The 13,223-nt window shown below is 40.2% G+C and overlaps 1 protein-coding gene across 2 annotated transcripts in view; it reads left to right on the forward strand.

The window, feature by feature from the left end:
• LOC111863396 overlaps positions 1-13,223 on the forward strand; it is a 90,932-nt gene that overhangs the window by 68,982 nt on the left and 8,727 nt on the right. For both annotated transcript variants that reach the window (XM_033751035.1, XM_023849668.1), the window contains exon 3: positions 11,938-11,958. In XM_033751035.1, coding sequence (XP_033606926.1) covers positions 11,938-11,958 — 21 coding nt within the window. The remainder of the gene's footprint in view (positions 1-11,937; positions 11,959-13,223) is intronic.

Raw genomic sequence — 13,223 nt, forward strand, 5'->3', positions numbered from 1 at the left:
GGGTTCTGTATAGTTGCACTGAAAGAGATAATCCTGATTAATATTTTATAATAATCTCTGCCAGAATAGGAGTGACATATTAGGAAACACGCAAAAAGATAATGGAGATAATGTTGAGGATATGAGCTAGATATATTCAAGTTTGTCTCTGTTACAACCTTTGGCTAAGTATCTTTCAATCCCACAGTGGCCGCCCGGGTTCGATCCCGGGGTCTGGTCAAGTGGGATTTGTGGGGGTCAAAGTGGCGCTGGGGCGGGTGTTCTCCGAGTACTTCGATTTCCCCTGCCAATCTTCATTTCACCAAATTCTCCATCATAATAATCACCTAGTTCAGGCTACAATAGGCCAATCAGTGGCCGCCGTGCCGAGTAGACCCAGCTGGACTCCACCCTCCACTAAGCCAATTAAAAAAAAAAGTTCGCTTGTATCGGAAGAACAAACGTGAAGGCAACAGCAAGACTCCGACAGTTGGCTTCAGCACCTCGATGGGGAGGCCTTTAGTTCATACAGTTTAGTAAGTTTGTAGTCTATCGGATGCAAAAAGTTTACAGATTGTAAAAGTAATTCATTTAGAACAGCTACTCTTTACATGGAAATAAACAATGGAATGGTGCTCATACTATAAGAGATCGGTTAAACTAAATGGCGTAGAAGTGAATTACTTAAAAAATAATGTAGGGCCTACTTATTATAAACACTTAAGAAGTAGTGTAAAAGTTTCTAGCTTAGAAATCAGACTGTAGAACAGCTGCATGTTTGTCTAGGTCACGTTAATGATAATGATAATGATAAACAAACACAAGTTCTAGAGACGGTACAGCACGGTCTATCACAAAGGTTTTGATTCGATTAGCAGCAGCTCCAGATAAGACTGAATGCTCCTGGGTTTGTAATTGAAGGTTTCGTTTTAAATTTAAATTTAAATTTAATTTGTGACAACAAATCCCTTGAATTCATAGAACATCAGCTAAAATTACCTGCGTATTTATTTACTTCCACTGCTTTAACCTTTGGATACTATAACATGCCTAAACTACTTTTACTTGTGCCCCTTTTTACTCACAATTCATATTTAGCTTAATGATCTTTCGCGTTTCTGAAATTTGGAGTCAAAATTTGAATCTTTTCCGATGGCAAATTATGCTGAATATAATTTGATACATTGCTAATATGAGGAGAATATCTGTAGCATTGTAATTACTGAGTGGGCGTTCAGAGTGGTTTAGTAGCAGCAGTAGTAGTGGTAATTATAGTTGCAGGCTGTGACGAACAGAACTACGGGGTTTAATTGCTGGCTAAATTGTCTCTCAAATTATTGTATATTTTAATATAAAAATCATACAAATTGGATACACTTTCTCCAGAGCCGTATTTAATTTCAAGTGTATATGCACGAGAGTGCTGATCGCAGTGGCCGCGCAGTCTAAGGCATGACTCAAGGCATTGATGTCTGTCTGTGTTCATTCTGTGTTTGTGTTGTCCTCTGTAGATAGCGGCCTCATGCCGGGCTGATCCCCCGCCCAAGGAGTCCTACTAACTGTCTAAATTTAAGAAACTAAAGTGAAACGAAGCGTTTCACGGGTGCCCTATACTTCAATTTGGAGCAAGAGGAATAGTTAGTTAGACAGATAGACAGATCGATAGCTAGAGACAAACAGACAGGCAGGCAGGCAGGAAGGCAGATAGATAGACGCGAGTGGAAATTTTCGGACTTGTAATTTATTTAAAAAACTGTTCTGTTAACCATAAAATAACATGAGCTCTCTTGATAAATAAACACATATTTTTCCCGTTGGCACTACAGCCCCAGTGGGCCTAGGCCTACCTCCATGAACCTCTCCGTTCACTTCGGTTTTTCTAGATCTTACACATTCAGTAGGACTCCTTGGGCGGGTGATCAGCTCGTCGCAAGGCCTCTACCTGTACACAAACACAGAAAAGCGCATACACACAAACTAAACATCCATGCCCTGAGTGGGATTCGAACCCACGATCCCGATTTCCAAGCGAGCGAAGACAGTACATGCCTTAGACCGCTCGGCTACCGTGACCGGCCAAATAAGCACATAACTCTAGATATTTTTTTTCACAAATATACTTGTAGGTCTAGATATGTACGATCGAAATTTTATTAATAATAACTTCATATTTTAAAGATCTGCTTTCATTTATGTTATTGTGGTTTCCTCGTGTAATTTGACAGATGGTTGAATTTTGAAGACGGAGATAGTATTTTTCTCTGCGTCGTTGAACACCACTACCAAAGTGTACGGTGCGAAAAAGCAGAAGACCATGATGTGAACCTTCGTTTCCTTGAAATTGTCAAATTTCATGTTCTGTCTTGATATTTTCTTTATGCCTGCGTTTATTAAGACTGGCTGAATCTTTCTCATCTGCATCTGATGTGCCCAAAGTCACTGAATCTTCACCCTTGATAAGAACTTAAAGCAGAATTTCTTAAATCCTAACCTACTCAATTATGTTTGTTAGGAAGGATACACAATACACGGTAAATATGTGAACTTCTGTCGTAAACAAAGTTTATTGTTAAAGATTAATTTGACCCTGAATTTCATCCAGTAATGGTTAGACGTAATAAGATTTTCCGTTCGACTCTAGTAATTAAAATTTAATGATAGTTACTCCCGTCTGAAAATATGAGATGAAACTACCGAAGAAACAAAGATCGAAACAACAGCGATCCTTAATTGAAGCAGAACATGGGAAAATTTAAAGGGGCAATGGTAGGTGCCCTGCTGTAAGTAACAATTATGATCAGACTTAGCAGCGACATTCTTCCCATATAACAAAGCCAATACCTATCTCGTAATGGAACGCCCATCCTCCTACATGCGTCTAATATTCGAGAGATCGATTGCAGCACAGCGAGGGAACTAATGAGGCCAACTTCAAAGCCAAAGTCGCTCTTCTGCACGTTTATTAGAAGTAAAACTACTGTGGGTTTCAAAAACCAGAATGGATAGATGAGTTAATCCTGAGGTCGCCATCATCCGGGGAGGGATTTACGTGATTAATGGAGAAAGTCTCTCTTTACGACGCAAATTAACAGAGTTTCGAACCTGACGACAGACCGAAAGCTCCATCTAGCAAGACGTCCCACCTTTACTAGTTTAATATACTTCAGTTTCTGGCATTAAAGTTAATAGGCATGTGGGTTACATGCTTAGTCAAATATCTAAAGTTTCATTACATCTTCATGTTAAAGAAATATATACCGACAGAAATATTCTATTGTGGATTCTGGATTTTGTCGTGATGCCACAGAATAACGTCTCGTATGTCTTTACTCTAATTAGAAAAATCATTCCGAATAGATAGATATAAAACGGGCATAAACTTGGGCGATTAATTCTTGATAAATTTTATACAGGTTTTATCTGTTCATTTTCTCTAATTATACAATAATCCTTTTGTTACGTAAAACCCCTACGACTTTGTAATGTGATCGGACATAGACTTAAATATTTATTTCTATTAATTTATAATTTAATAAAAGAATAACGTATTTCCTGCTTCCTCCTTTAAACACTTTAGTCTTCTAATGAACTATCAGAGTTTGGTCTCATGGTATTTGATAAATAACTCATTGAATGCACTGCATAGCAGAAATAGTTTGTGCAGTAAATAATTCTTACAAAAACATGGAATTTTCTCTTCGCCGCCATTAGTTGGCCAAAATGGGCTACAAATGAATTCCGAAGGGTTCTTTCCCACGCGTTATTTTGACCTGAATATGTACACTCTCAAGTAGCGGAAACATTTTGCATCCCAGTTCGTATATTTTTATTATGTGGTGCATGAGATAAAAGAAAAATTTGCTCTCATATGCATTAATGGAGAAGGTATAGGCCTATATATTCTTTCGCAGGCTTCTTCTAACTTCAAAATTACTGAATTGTATTCATGAAATATTGCATTGATGAGATGTTGGAGGTCTGTATTAACATACCATTTAGTGCAGATCTTTAGCACCTCGTCAGTGCAATATGCTCCTTTCTAATTTCAATTTATATTTCATATAATAAATTATTCGTAGAACGGAGCTTATTTTAAAATTAGTGGAATTTCTAAAAACCAGTTCGTCCTTAATATGGGCCTCACTGATGACTAAAGGGTTTGTTGAAATTGTAATGCTTTCAAAATCCAATGAAATGCAATAAAATTATTTATGTTAATTCCGTTAACTTTTATATGAAATAATATATTCCAAGAGAATTATTTTATGTAATATTATGTAATGTCATTTTCGAAAATATGGGTTTATATCTGCAACACTATATTTATCCATTTGGAAAATATATACACGTCGTAGGAAAATATACGGAGTTTTATTCTTTACATTTTACAAACGAGGCACTCCAATGATTTATATAATATTGAAAGATATTGAAAGGTTTTCTTACATTTCTAATCTCTGAGATCCTGTTAATAATGCATTTCTGACGACTTGCATTTGACAAATATTTCTCTGTCAGAGTATATCGTGTGACATATGGGTAACAGTTTCGCCAGTCAAACAAAGTCGTTTGTCATACCATGCAAGAGCCCATACTATGCTAGTGGATACGACTTCAATATTCCACTAAAATTGGCGCCGAGATGGCACAGAGGCGGTTGTTGCGTTGAGAGCCATCAGTGACGTCAGTGAGCCCATAAAAGCCACGTCGTTCCATCACGGCGCGAGTGCAGTCATCCATATCTCTTACTAATACACCGACATGCCACGACGCTACGCGATGCTATTCTTTCCTTTCGCTTCCAACTCAGTCCCACACTTCTTGTGTATTTGCATTCCTCTTCTTCTCCTTTCTATCCTTTTTATTCCCTTCTTGTTCTTCTTCTCGAGGGTTGTCCAATCTCAGTTTTCCAAAGATGTGTTCTTCTGAGCTTCGTTGTCTTTATTAACAGCTTATAATGTCACACGAGGTCTCTTATGAATACTACAGAGAGGTTTTTGCCTTTGCTGCCTGTTCTCGGCTCTGCGCTTCACGGCGACCAGTGCACCGCCGGCTGTGAGGGTCATAGGATTTTTGCCAATATCCCTGTTGGCCGATGACGTTCAGAATGAAGAAGTCACAATTCACAGATCACAAGTAGTGTTGACAATTCTGTCCCTCTACACACACACACACGCACACACACACACATACACACATCCACATAGCATTTGTTTGGTTAAAAAACACAATTCCAACAATCCTTCTTGCACTTATAGCAGACCAGACACCAAATTTCACTGGATGGAGCAGGACAAATTTATATTTATTTATGTCATTAATAGGATATATTTATTCATTAATATTAATTTATCAGATACCCACTTATTCATATTCTTCATTACGTATTTCAACTTTACAGTGTTGTTTGATAATATCCACAAATAGACGTCGCAGAATTGTCGCACTGCACATTTAGATTTTGAGCTATGAGGTGAAATTTGTGTAAGGATCTTTGAGAATTGAATGTTAAGTACCGCAGAGAATGTACAATGTTTCTGCTTCAGACATAAGCTATATGTTGAGTGACGACAACCTCTAGCTGAAGGCTGCATTACGGACGTTTCGGATATTTATATTGATTGATTATTAAGTAGAAATTATTACCCAGTGGCGTCTGCTGATACTTAACGTACAGGTTGGTGGGAACTACACAGATGATTCGTTAATTCGTTTATTGTTACCCACTGGGAAGTGAGACAGGAAATTATACATTTAACGAACCAGTCTGTTTAAAGAAGATGAGGAGCTGTATGACTGGACAATCTGCGTACATCTCGAGGAACCAAACAGCAGTATTCACTGAACGAATTCATAAGTGTCGGCAGGGAGTTATGGGTATGTACTTTCTGCTTTAATATGTAGGCATTAAGGATCTCTGAAACGTCGGTAATACTGCTTTGTATTACACTGTGCTATCAGCTACAAACAGAACCTGCACTGACGTTGTATCGCCGTTCAAACGTGAGTAGCTACAGCTATTCATAGAGACTGCGCTAAGCAGATGTGTTTTAGCCAGACAGTTAATCTGATGAGGTTTGCATGGAGTTCTACAGTCTCTCTTTTAAAAATCAGGTCACGGTGACTTCCTGAAAAATGTTTTTACATCAATAATTCTTCCTTATGGCACAATATCCTACACTACACTCTCCAAGTTGAACATTCAACGAATCGGCACTACGGAAATAAGTAAAGAACGAGCAACAAATAGGTACTATTTTAATCAATGTAAAACGTATTGTACACAAGCATTGTTTTCTCGGTTGCTAACCCCTGCTCGTCCGTACCCATATAAACACTTAATGTATGCTCTCTCACCTCCCTCCCCCCTCGAAACATATTGGTTTTCTCGCTGATGACGGATGTGGCAGGTGCTTCAGCACCGAGCATTGCAACCTATGTCTTCCAGATTGTTCAGAGCAGTTGCCACCTGTTTTACTTTTCATGTATGGCACGGAAGTTGCAAAGTGAAGAGGGGCGAGACTATCTATCTTGCCACCCCATCTTCAGTAACACATAGGCGTGGTAGACCCAATATCTGCAAATCACAATGAATGGCTTCAAATTCCTGCTTTTATGTTAACTATATCTTGTGTTAAGACACTATGTTTCTATAATTTAAAGTCAGTCTCGAGACAACGAAAGGCACAATAATCTTCCATTAATAAAACGAGACGAAATTGTTAAGCATCAGAATGGTAGTAGGAATTCTTTTCTACTTTCTTCCTTAATCTTCACCAATTATACTTTAAATGGTGTCGAGGTAAGTAAGTTTTATTTTCTCTTAATCAGAGACAGTCAAAGGACCCCTTGGACAGGGGATCGGCCCGTCGCAAGACTGCTACCTAACATAAACAGCATAAACAAAAACATCTATGTCTTGATCGGGATTTGAACCCACGAAGACAGTTCATGCCGTAGACTACGCGGCGACTGTGAGAGGCTGGGAGGCTGTGATATTTAACATGATCCTTATGTCAGCTTTAACTTGACATCCTTCAGATGGTAGGAGTCCGGCTTTATTATGTAACAACGTTTAGAAGCCGGTCACGGTAGCTGAGCAGTCTAGTGTACTCTCTTCGCTCGCTCGGAAGCCGGGATCGTGGGTTCGAATTCCACAAAAGACATGGATGTTTGGTGTGAGTATGCGTTTATTCTGTGTTTGTGTTGTCCTGTGTTTAGGTAAAGGCCTTACAACAAGCTGATCACCTGCTCAAGGAGTACTACCGTCTGTAAAACTAATTATGAAACTGAGAAATCAGCCCCATGCTCCAAAGTGACAGCAAGAGGAGAGAAAGAAAACGACATAGAGTGACTAGTAGTAATGGGGAAGCTTAAAATAATTTAAAATCTTTGGTGGGAAAACATAGAGCAAGTTGCCACTTGCTAGACCTTGTAAACAGATGTAAATACATGAGAACGTACCGAAACCAGATTCTGAAATGTTTGTAAACGTGTGAAGATTCAAGCATCTGATGAATACAGAATCAAGGAAGTGAGATAATTTAAAGCAAGAACGCTCTCAGCAGCAGCTTCAACACATTTATCTCGGAAACTGCACACTCTCAAACCTTAAACATAAACTATAAAAGGCCGCACCATAGCTCAAGCGGTTAGTCGCTGATTTCCCACCGCGGCGGCCAGGGTTCGATCCCGTGTATGGTCAAGTGGGATTTGTGGTGGACAAAGTGGCATTAGGGCGGCTTTCTCCAAGTATTAGGTTTCCCCTTCCAAACTTCATTCCACCAAATTCTCTATCATCATAATCACCCGGGACAGGTACAATAGGCCAATCATTGACCGCCGTGCCGAATGGACGCAGCTGGACTCCACACCCCCACTAGCGATTTTTTTAACTATAAAATCTTGAACTGCATAATTTTCAGATTGTAACACATGAGCTTTCGTTTACAGAGATTGTAAAGCAATACAAAGTGTCTAAAAATTCCTCAAGAGGGACGGAGGGTAACTGAATGAAGGTGGTTAACATTACTAATCGTTTGGTCCACGGGACTTCCCCGTATATACTCTCCGCCAGGTCACGGTCTGTCCTGATTGAGATTATTTGTGCCTTGCCTCACCCCCCAACCCCCACCCCAGGCAAATGCTGCGGTAGAACCTCCATTGAGCCAAGACCTCTTCCTTCCAAATCCTTTACACCCGATGCTATATAGTCTCGATATTTAGAGCGCCGTTAAATGTCCAACTACTACAGAGGACCATAACAAAGGACTTTCTTATTTTACGAGTAAACAGGCGACATTGTCCTGTGAATTGAAGATGGAGCGTGTAGCTGAACACAGGAGACAGGAATTCATATAGAATTTTTTTTTGTGTGTGAATATTTAAGGAATTAGGTGTCTTCATTGATCGAAAGATCTGGAGAATAACATTGCATTAGGGAGTATATCTAAGTGGTATTAAGGTGTAAAAAGGGGGTAGACAGAACTAGCTCTGGATCCATAATTACTGGGTTTTGGATTTTCTTCATCGTTCGGTATTCTAGAAGATACACAACACGACGTATCGGAAACTAGACCTGTTTCCGTCCTCAGGTGAAGGGGGCAGAGGACACGTACTCTGTTGGGCCCCTTAGAAAGAGCTAATCTCAATCACTGGACGATGGAGAAAGTCCAAGAATCCAGTAATTCTCTGTTATACACGATCGTCAGATCCCTTCAGTATTTCTCTGGACTGTTTACATTGTGGGGATAAATATTAATGGCTGCGGTTACAGCTGAAATATCACTGTAGCTTAATATAATTAATCTGTTAAACTTAAAGATTGGAATATTATTTCCTGTTTAATATAGTGTACTGAAAACAGATGTTCTTATGGGAGACAACGTGAAAGGCAGAGTGCTGGAGAGCAATGTAATGCAATATACTAATGTCCTCTGTCCATCACACTTTGGGAGCAAACGTTAAGCGAGAAGGTATTAAAGTAAAGATATCCCTGTAACAGGCCGCGTAGGCCCATAAGGTTGTGAGAGGTTGAGGCTCCCTCATCTTTTAGACAATCGGCTCACAGATGGCGGTAAGATTTTTAGCCTTACGTGCCGGCCGGCCGGCCTTTACCCCCCAAGATGATTCCTGGTACTCATTTCTGTTAGAGGCCGAATCGAACCCAGGGCCATAATGCGGCTGGAGAGATTATATAAATTGAAAAAATAAATCCACCTCATTGGGACTCGAACCCGCGACCTTCCGGCTTGTAGCATAGTGCCTCAACCGCGTGCCCCAAAAGTTATGCGAAGCGGTAGGAAATTAGTGTACAGGTGGGGAGATAAACAGCTAAAATTACCTGAAAAATGTGTTTCAACATTTTAAGAATAAAATGGGCTAGTTACATGGGACGAACAGGAACGGCAGGAAATACTCGTATATACAGAATCTCGATCCAGCAGTTCTAAAAGAAGAGAGCATTTAGGAGACTCAAGACTGCGACTGGAGGTCGATTTGGAAACGGATCTCGAAGAAATATGATATGAGATTTTCATGAAATTTGGATAGGGATCAGTGGCCTTAAGTTATGAACACGGTAATGAACATTCAGGTTTTTTAAAAAGCAGGGAATTTCTTGATAAAATTTCCGAAAACGAGTTTCAGAAGTTGTGCCTCTGTGAACCCGCCAGTGTAGAAGATAAAGCGAAGACAAACAAAAATTTTAATTGGCAATTTCAGTGCAAATTGTTTTAAAGCATTTGCATAATATCAAGCATAGACACAGGAGGAACATTCTCTGGCTGAATTGCAAGTGGTTAATATTTAAAATGGGGTACCGGAACTTTGTTGGAATGTGCAAGGAACATTGGTAATAACTTACGAAGTTCCCAGACCTTTTAATTTTAAGCATATAATTGAAAATTCAGTTATACTTTAAGTAAAAACTATAAAAATTAATTAGAGAAGTCACATGTTAGGGTAATATCTAATTTGGCCCGTGGTACAAATCAGAAATGTTCTTCAGCATGATAAATTAAACTATTGTCATTCATTCGCCATTTAACTTTTCTCATCCACGGAAGATCGGCATTACGGTTATAGTGTTTGATAGAAGGAGCCAACTCTTTCAAAACAAAATATACTACGAAAATTACAATTTTCACCCAAAATACTGTGACATGTAGACCAGTTGCTAAGCGATGACTGCGAAACAAACGATTAGACAACGGTCGTTACTAGGCAACAGCCCGTAAACAGCAACAGAGAACTGTACTTTCTGTGCGGTCCGTGCTGAGATCTTATGAGTAGGACAATTAGTGAAGTAGAGACAGTTGAGTTGAGTGAAATGAAGTGTCGATTGGTGAGTGAGTGAGTGAGTTAGTGAGTTAGTCAGGTAATTGCTGGTGTTCAGTTGTTATGAGCCATTGCTATGAGAAACTGGTAGCTGAATTCTGGGATAATTTGGGAACACAGATGAATGGGAACATCCACCATTGGAGGCCGCTACCAAGCAACGAGAGTGAAGATCTGACTGTGGGCACTAGTGTGTATGTGTGTAATAGTGAAATGTAAGTGTAGGCATGTGCTATATCAAGGAGTCTAATAATTCTAGTCATCAATCCAAACCCCATCTATATTCACACTGTATCACGTGAGCTGAGCTAGTTGATTCAATAAAATGCCTGGCTGTGTTCTGAACAACCGACATTTGATTCACGGTAATGTTTATGTTTACAGATTTCAGGTGATGGACGAAATTAAATGTTTATACAATACAATGAACTTTGGGTTCTCCTTTCAGTGAGAGGGATTACACCGCAGTATGCCTAGTTCTGATGTAGAATTATAATGAAAAACTAAATGGCCTGCTTCAGAAAGTTAGGAGGATTCCATGCTCGCAGGATTGGCTTGTTTCTTTATGAACCATTTTAGCACTATCTTCTAATCTAATCCTACGTCGTTAAGTTTATTCTTCTTTCAGTTTTCACAAACACAATTCTGTATACATTAATTGTCCGTCCTTTGCACGTAACATGTCTCGCCAAATTTACCATCCTACTAATATTTGGCTAAGACTATAGATTGTAATTAATGTTATTGTGTTTAAAGTATATAGTAACAAGAGCTACACATACTCATGATTATAATGAGATAGTAAATACAGCCTGCAAACAGATGAATGCCAGTGGGGCATAAACCACATTTTCGAACCTCTTAATCTATTTTCAAAATTGCACATACTTTGAGGCTCTCCAGCCGATTGACATGGTGGCAACATGGAATAGACAACTGTCTCTTCCTTTCAGATCCTTATCTGCAAACCATTGGTAATCTGAAGAAAGCAGTCTTCTGGGATTTGGCACCGTGTATATGTGGTGTTGACCGACGTTGACCGACGTTGACGGAGGAACGTATCGCCTCCATCTTCAGGGTAAATTTCAGACAGTCTGATTTTACCGGTTCTCACGGTCTCTTCGCTTGCAGATTTCTTATATTTTTTCTTCTACCCTGAAGATGGAGGCGATACGTTCCTCCGAAACGTCGGTTAACACCACATATACACGGCTCCAAATCCCAGAAGACTGCTTTCTTCATAGTCACCGCCGTGAAAGCCTCAAATCTTACATTGGTAATATTCTTGCCACGTAATCAGGTGTTGCATAACTTCTGAAGTTGAGGGGCGGAAGTATGCATCAAGAACCGAACACCGTACGGATTAAGTAACAACAGTTTATGAACCACAGATATTAATTGTTCTTAATGGTAACAAGCATTTCCCGAAAAATTTCGCAGAGAATTCTCAAAGCAGTTTGAGTTATAAATAGCTTTCCCTAGAATAGAATTTCAGCTGTATCCTTCCTTAAAATTCATATTACAGAGTAAATTTTAGTGTACATATACCCACGCCTATTTTACAATGATATGTTCCACTCGTGTATATAACTAAGGTGTCTTTTCTTCTTTCTGTTGCAGGATTTCCTAATCCTATGAGTGGTAAGTATTAATTTCATACACAAATGCATATACGATATTGATGGGAAAGCCACAAGGAAAGAGACTACTAGGAAGACCAAGACGTAGGTGGATGAACAATATTAAAATGGATCTAAGAGAGATATGATTGATGGTATTGATTGGATCAATCTGGCTCAGGTTAGAAACAAGTGGAGGGCTCTTGTGGACACAGTAATGAACCTTTTGGTTCCATAAAGTGCTGAGAAGTTCTTGAGTAGCTGCACAATTGGTGGCTTTTCAAGAAAGACTCAGCTCCATGAAGTTAGTTAGTCCTGCTGTACCGCATGTCAAAAAAGTATCGGACTTTATTTTTTTCCGCTGTAAGTAATGGCCAAAGGGGAGGGGTAACTGAGCGTAGTGGTAGAAGGAATTTCATGCGCATGCGTCATTTTTTGCTGACTCGCAGCACTGCCGGATGCGTCTGTGGCTGCCAGATAGCGAAGTTGTGTAACGCGTGTTCGTCGCATTTTCGTTTCGCTCAAGATGACAGAACGCTTGGAGCAGCGATACCGCATCAAGTTTTGCTAGAAACTTGGGGATACCCAAGCGGAAACTATTCGCAAAATTCAGCAGGCTTTCGGCGATGATACAATGGGGGTCACTCAGATTAAAAAGTGGTTCCACCGCTTTAAAGATGGCCGTATGTCGGGAGACAGTGAGCAGCGTTCCGGGAGACCGTCAACGAACCGAAATGCTGATATCATTGAAAAAGTGCGGACACTGATCATGGGGGACCGTCGTTTGACTATCCGGGAAGTTGCTGATGGGGTTGGGATCAGCAGAGGTTCAGCAAACACAATTTTAACTGAGGATTTGGGCATGCGAAGAGTGGCGGCAAAATTTGTGCCCAAGCTGCTTTCGCCGGAGCAGCAACATCTCCGCCTTGAAGTCGCGCAGGACGTGCTGGAGTTCGCCAACAGGGATCCTGAGTTCCTGAAGACTGTGATCACTGGTGACGAGTTGTGGGTGTACGGATATGACCCGGAAACCAAGGTCCAGGCGTCACAATGGAAGCATCCAACATCCCCGAGGCCCAAAAGAGCACGACAGGTTCGAAGCAATGTGAAGGCGATACTGACTACGTTTTTTAGATTATCGGGGTGTGGTGTATCATGAGTACGCACCACTAGGCCAGACTGTCAATAAGGAGTACTACCAAGAAGTCCTCCGCCATCTTCGTGATGCAGTTCGGAGCAAGAGACCGGAGCTGTGGGACGCACGCAACTGGCAGCTGCATCATAACA

This window comes from Cryptotermes secundus, unplaced genomic scaffold, assembly GCF_002891405.2.
Source record: "Cryptotermes secundus unplaced genomic scaffold, Csec_1.0 scaffold568, whole genome shotgun sequence".
NCBI classification, from domain to species: Eukaryota; Metazoa; Arthropoda; class Insecta; order Blattodea; family Kalotermitidae; genus Cryptotermes; species Cryptotermes secundus.